The following is a 7,619-nucleotide window of genomic DNA, read 5'->3' on the forward strand; positions in this document are numbered from 1 at the left end:
AATAAATTCTACTAGGTATACATACCTAGTAATCATTTTAATGGAAAAATACGTACAAACTGCGAAAAATAAATTAATTGTTAACTATGTGGTACTTCAGTTAGTTAGTTTCAATGCATTGAAAACATCGATACCAAGTTTATGTCAGTTTTCAACAATTTTCTCTGTTTTCGCTATTTCGTGTATAGCCCCTTTAAACATAAACTCACTATTATGAATGTAATAGTAAATAAGAAAACTAGAAAAAGATTATGAAACATAGTGCGCCGGCTGCAGGAATCTTCATTGGTCCTTTCGGTTTGTGTACGAGGATTATATCCACTGCACCATAGTAGATATACTTACAGGGTTTTATGATATATCCTAACACACATTTTCCATTTTATCGTTATATCGTACAGCTTAGGTGAACATAATTTTAAACTATGCTAGTTATCCATGTCTTCGCTATCAGACTGACGGTAAAAAGGAGCGTTCAAAAGGCCTAATGCAACCAGTAATGAATTCATTAATAAATTATTTAATTTATTTATTTATTAATTTATTTATTTATAATAATAACAAATACACTGAACAACTTATAGAGTGCGTACTTGTCCAACTATATCTCCGTATTGTACAGAACAATATTTAATAACCTATTAGTATCCATTTTTCAATATAAACCACAGGGACAACCCCCAATTCGAATTATTTTCATTTAAAAAAACATAATAACCCATGTTGAAAACTAACAGGGCTTGATGAAAAATATAATTTACAATATCAATTATACAATATAAACTACAGGGACAATCCCAAATTAATTTCATTTAAAGTAAAAATATCATAGTCCATGATGGACACTTACAGGGTTTAATGATAACTATAATTGACATTATCATAACCCATGATGGACACTTACAGGTTTTAATGATAACTATAATTGACATTATCAATTATTCAATTTAAACTACAGGGACTAACCCAAATTAAATTTCATTTAACGTAAAAATATCATAACCCATGATGGATACTAACAGGGTTTAATGATAAATATAATTGACATTATCAATTATTAAATAAAAACTGCAGGGACTAACCAGAATTAGAATTCATTTTGCTTAAAAAAATATGATAAACCATGTGGTAAACTTAAGGGGCTTTATGATTAATATAAAGGGCAATATCAATTATTCAATATAAACTACAGGGAAAGTCCAAAATTCTTTTTCATTATACGTAAAAACATTACTACTCATTATCTATATTTCTCCCTATTCGATCGTTACTTACTCGTTGCATTCGCGGCATTTAGCGACCCAACCGACGGTCCACTCATCTCTGCAATTGCTTTCCAAGTTGTTGGCTATACCTGTTCTATAAATAAATTAATAAATTAATTTTCCAATCATCTAAAGTATAAAAAAAGCTCACAATGTTCTGGAAATGTGTGCTAATCGAGTAAACTGAATTATATATGTTGTTGTTTGTTTAAATTGAATTTACTGATCGCGAGCGGATTAGGGGGTGGTGGTGGCGCACCCGGCATGTGTCCAGTGAATGTTTCATGACAAGATGGTAGAAGCAATATGCGTAAATTACACAAGAATGCACCATTTCATACAAAAAAAGGTCAAGGGGGAGGAGTCACACGCCATCATCTGCGCCTCAAAGTGTGCTCGCTCTAAAGTAAAATCCTGAATATACATGTATCTCTCTCTGATTATTCTCACAACTAAAAACATTTGAACGTTGAGTTTGTTACGTTTCTTTCCGGTATTATTCTCTATTTTTCATGGAATATTTTACGATATATTACGATAATGGTATCAATATATTTTTTATTAAATGAATTATCATAATTTAAAAGCAGGATAATTATTCCCAACCAATCACATATAATTAATTATGCACACGATTTGCCTTCTACCTAAAGGGACCCGTTAACGTTTTGTAGGGTTTAACAAAAACAAACATTTATTTTGTGCGAAATATGAAACAAATGCATGTTTAAATGATAAAACATCACAAACAGTTAAATTAACAGTTCTATAGGTAATAATGGTATAAGAACATAAAATAAAATGCTATATTTTGTGGACAAGTGTTAGTATCGCTATTGAAAATTTGATTATTTTAGCCTTGGACTTGCAAAATTCGTTTCAAATAAGTATTGGGCTGATGTCGTTTGGTGTTTGTTTTTAAAGAAAGCAAAACAGTAAGTAAAGTAAAACAAACGATATAAAACTGTCGTGTTTATGTTATATTTAAGGAATGAATTGCGGGGCTGATGTCATTATCGGGGTATGAACGCAATTGGGTTGGTCAATGTATATGGAGACTCCACACGTACTTTGACCAGCCCAATTGCGTTCATATCCCCGATATTGACATCAACCCCGCAATTCATTCCTTATATTTACATTAATAGTTCATTCAAGAATTGTTTAAAAAGTACTTCATTTCATTTAAGAAAACCTTTCAGTAATCCGTTCTTACCCATTCTGTAAATAGAATGACCCGCCATAACCGGAAACATTTTTTTCAAATGACGTCACAATAACGCAGGAAAAGATCAACCACTTGAAATCACTTTAAGACGTAAAATTGAAACACTTCTGGTACCAATATATTTATAATATAATAAACTAACACTTTTAAAAATGTTGATCTATATTTTACGGGACCTGCAGACACAATACAACTAATAACAAGATCAATAGCTTTCATGTATATTGTTATGCAATGGATTACGGTCCGAACATATCCGAAGATGTTGCTTTCATCGATTGATGAACGCAATTGCCGAAAGGCAGTTCATTTAAGGAATGGAAGTTGAGGTGTAAATATTTAGTAGTAAAAAAAGAATGTGAATAGATTTCAAGGAATATATATATATATTAACGATACAATAGTATTATATATAAAAAAAGATTATTAGTACATTATCAGATTTTTATATCATAATTTGTTATACTATAAATCATCACGTTGTATTTTTCATTTTAAAATACTAAGTACAGAAGAAATATTATCTGCAAAGAAACTTATAATATATTGTCCTATAGATTATATTTTTGTAGTCTTATTTATAAAATACTAATGACATTGTTAACATTCTTTATGAAGAAACCTTGAACGTAAAACTAAAACTATAAAAGTAATTTTATTGCAGAAAAATAATGACACTTTTAAAAAAATAGTTGCAAACATCTTACCAAAACAAAACAGATGATCCATTTTTAAACACTGTCCATCTTGTGCATTGATAATCTCAATTTGAGAGGAATTTCACGAGAAGGTCACGTGCACACTCTACTGTCGTGTTGTAACACACAAACTACTTCACTTTGTTATCATACTCTCAACTGTAACTTAAGTTTTCAAGTTTTCAAAAAAATGACAATCCTTCCCATAAATTATCTTCGACTATAATATCATCAACCCGTATGGTCATGCGTAATATTTTCTACCTGGTTTAAATCTAAGCGCAAATGCGCTGAAGGATTATCTGCAGGCAAGTATGTGAGGATTGTGAATATTATTCGAACAATAGGAATGGGTGAAGGGCACAGGAGGATAAAATCAATGTCTGTATAAATATTTAAAAAGTGACTTTTGTGTGGCCGAGGGTCAAGAGCACTAGGGTCCTGATTGGGCGAGGAAACAGACCTATCTGTTTCTATTCTATGGCGTCTGGTGTCATTGTGTCGATGTAAAAGTCCTTTATATCGCCGTAATCCCCATACCCATGTATTTAACCCCTTTCAATCGCCTTTTAAGGCTTTTCGGTGCTTTGATTATATATCATACAAAAGAAAAGTATAATGCATCATATATATATATATATATATATTTCTTTTATTAACAAACACGTTTTGTTTAAAAAAAATCCTTTTATTTTACAAAACAAGTACAGCAATAATTCATTTCAAAATGTAAAGCTTAGCAGATGGTATTTTTCCCGCGGTCAGGACAAACATGTGGTCATTTAATGTATGTTGAAACTAGTTTTAGATTATCGGAATGTTATTTATGTTTTATGTAAGTATCTTTGTAGAAATAGTGCGGTTATAAATGATTCGCACTGTTTAAGCCTAAAACTATGCCAAGAATACACCAGAACGAAGCTTTTCTGCAAAGAAATGAAATTATCTTATCAGAAACATATACGACTGAAATTTAAGGCAGTACATGTTTAAGTCATAGAATGAATAGATACTTTATTGTTGTATAGCTGGCAAATCATAGTATCTGAAGCAGTATCAGCGCGATCGATACAACTAGTTTGACATTCAGACAATCTTTTTTGTTTCTTATCTCCTAAAAGTAATATAAAAAACACCATAAAATAAGGGTGCTTCAGGGTGCTTCAGGGTCACGCCAGGTTATGATAACTAACCATGCAGAGCTATCAAGTTGGAGATGGGACACTGGCGGTCGGTAATCATTTCTGGAAATTCTTGGCCTATACTCTAGAGTGAATATTATTATGTTACCTGTTTTCCAGAGGCTCTATTCTTGCTATTTTTCCCGGGTAGCTGGGTTTTAGCATTAATGTTTTAGAAAAACGTAAGATGTGTTTTCATTGGTCGCTTTCGGCACAGTGCCCGTAGGAAAATCAATCGCTGTGCTTGTAACAGACGTCCAGTCGTTCACGCAGCAAACACGCCGTTGTTACAATTTTACGAAGTTATTTCGTTATTACGAAATATTATTTCTTTTTTCCGTTACATGTGTATATAATATTTTGTGCCTACAAATTTTTAGTTCGTATAACCTAAATTTGAACAATTATTTCTTAATTACATAACACATTTCGTGATTACGAAATAATAAATCGTATTTTCAAAATGATATTAAATTTTAGTTCGTATAACCGAAATACGAAATGTTATTTACGTATTTATGAAATGATATTGCATAATATATTTCGTGATTACGAAATATTAAACAAAATGATTTTCGAAATGATATGAATATTTCTCAATAACGAAATAAAAAAGTATATAATGTCACTTGAAGGGCACCGTATGATTGTGATATCCATTTTGCAAAACTTAAGTGTCATTCATCGTTTTGCAAAGCTACTTGATGGTGTATATATCCTCGATAAAAAAAAGAATTCGTCTGACACATCCGAAATTTAACAGCTGATAGTATTGGTTACTGTAGTATGTTTGTGTTAAACCGGTTTGATGTCACATTCAAGTTCTAATCATTAAACAAATTTATGCCGTGTTACAACTTACACACTCATATTTTCCCTGATATCTGGTATTTATTTATATGGATTAAAAAGGTCGTTTACGCTTATGTTTAATGTATATTGCCTTTCCGAATTTAGATAAAAGTTATCTTATCTTAGTATTAACTAGGGTATCGATAAATATGCTATTTCACTGTTTTTTTTTACCCTATATCATATGTTAATTTAAGATCATAAGTTACATACATGCATTCGAAGAGCGTACTATCGGCACGCATCCGATTAGTTCGGTGTTCGTGCAATACTTCAAATGAAGTAAAACCGTCCGAGTTCTGGGTTGTGTGTGTGGTGAGGGGGGCGGGGGGAGTGTGTGAGTGTGGGGGGGGAGTGTGTGAGTGGGGGGGAGTGTGTGAGTATTGATCAGGGGGAGCCGGGGGGAGTGTGTGAGTATTGTTCAGGGGGGGGGGGGGGGGTCGGGGGGGGAGGGTGTGAGTATTGATCAGGCGGGCGGGGGGGAGTGTATGAGTATTGATCAGGGGGGGGCGTGGTGGAGTGTGTGAGTATTGATCAGTCTTGTAAGGTTGCATAGTGCACATACATCTAATGAAATCTTCGTTAGAGCTTCCCTGGTTCTTTAACGTGTATAGAGAAACACTGTTACACGGGTCCCCCATTTAGTGTCCCTCACGGGTGATACTTATTATTTGTGGTGCGATATTGGATTGAACCTGCGACAACTGGATTGATAGCCCGGTCAATGTCTTACTACTAGGTATCGATTCCGGCTTAGTGTACAATAAAATTTCCCCATCGCCTGGTGCCTGACATAAGAGTGTAGAACTGGGCAATTTCGAGTATCAAGTACTGTTTTAAAATCAGGAAAATTTCCCCCTCCTTGTACCGCTTCTTAAGACCGAAAATTTCTTTCTCCAATTCTTGTTTATGCTATATTCATATAATCCCAATATAATATGAGCCATAGTGTTGTCAACGACTGTTGAATAATTGTAAATGTATACGTTCGGCAGACTAATAATATCTGTCATGTGTTCCCGTTCCGGATAGAAAAATCCGACCCGAGGGCACCTGCGTTGCCTGGTAACGCGGCTTATAATATTTCACAACGAACAAGTACTTCGAGTCTTAAGGAAAACAACGAATATATTATGTTGTTTTCAAATATTACACATATCGTTTTTTGAACCGTTACGAAAAATGTGATTTTTGCAATATATTGTTTTTCAATTTACCCACATTACATAACCCACAGAAGTTTGGACATATATTTTTGGCATGTTCAATGTCAATGCAAATACTTAACAACGTGTTCGCTCTAGTACAGTCGAACGATCATTCATCGTGGCAAACAGACGCTGTAAAAATAAATTCTTCAATCAAGGGTCTCATTTTATGAGGGGTTATATTTTTAATTTTGTAATTATTGATAAATGTTTGGACAATTGTGAGTTTATGGCCATACAAACTTGTTTAAGACCCCAGTAGGCTCGTGTTTCATTGAACTCGTTTTTCACTGACCGTTCCAAGGCGGTAGTCCCATTATATATTGGTAAAGGTATTTGAACGAGTGTGTTGTCTGTGTGTGGTGATTGTAGTTGGGTATCTTGTGTTTGTACGTTTGTGTGCCTTTATCTCTTCCTCCTAATCAGGGGTTTTCTTTCATGCTTTACGATGAAATATGGGGTTTTAACAGTGAAATAACAACAGTGAAAATATCAAATTGATATTTTCACTGCAAAATAAGGAGTGAAAATATCAACTTTCAGAACTACCTTTAAATTCCTATGTTGTTACATGTACTTGCCTTGATCAAAACAGAACACTAAACTTCAGTAAATTATGTCAAAAAATGTTTAAAAAAATCGCCACTCGTGAAAATATGCTTTTCTATGACACTCGTGAAATAAAATACGATCTTACACTGAAATAAACAAATATCCTCTATATATTTGATGTTTTTAATACCATCTCTAGATATAAATTTGATTTACTTGTGGTATATTCTTTAAAAATTAAGATGCGAAAATACATGATATAGTATATGAAAAGATTGGTTTCAAGTATCGTTAAATACACTTAGCAGCGGCTTTCAAATGAAATATTCTGACGCAAACATCACAGAGAGTGCACATTAAACAAAATAAGTATGAAATATTATATACAGTTACATTCACGTGGACATAAAATGAATAGGTGAATAGCTATTTATGATTTTGACTTTTTTATTGAAAAGGAAACAAATTACATCAAATATAAAAATATTTACGAAGCTCCTATGAGCCCGGGCTTGTATTTCAAAGGTCTTTAGTACAACATTTTCGACATTCCGTGTTTTGTTCACCCCCCCCCCCCCCAATAGGTCCTGGGTCACTCAGTCATTGTTTCAAATGGAGCAGTGGAATTGTCAGTT

General features: G+C 33.3%; 1 protein-coding gene across 1 annotated transcript in view; it reads right to left on the reverse strand.

Moving 5' to 3' along the window:
• LOC128221745 (uncharacterized) overlaps positions 1–3,306 on the reverse strand; it is a 40,394-nt gene extending 37,088 nt beyond the window's left edge. Inside the window, exons 1-2 of the mRNA XM_052930347.1 lie at positions 3,201–3,306; positions 1,276–1,359 (exon numbers count right to left, since the gene is read on the reverse strand). Of these exons, the coding sequence (XP_052786307.1) occupies positions 1,276–1,321 (46 nt within the window). The 5' untranslated portion in view covers positions 1,322–1,359; positions 3,201–3,306. The remainder of the gene's footprint in view (positions 1–1,275; positions 1,360–3,200) is intronic.
• Between the last annotated feature and the right edge of the window lie 4,313 nt (positions 3,307–7,619).

Source organism: Mya arenaria, chromosome 16 (assembly GCF_026914265.1).
Source record: "Mya arenaria isolate MELC-2E11 chromosome 16, ASM2691426v1".
Taxonomy (NCBI): Eukaryota; Metazoa; Mollusca; class Bivalvia; order Myida; family Myidae; genus Mya; species Mya arenaria.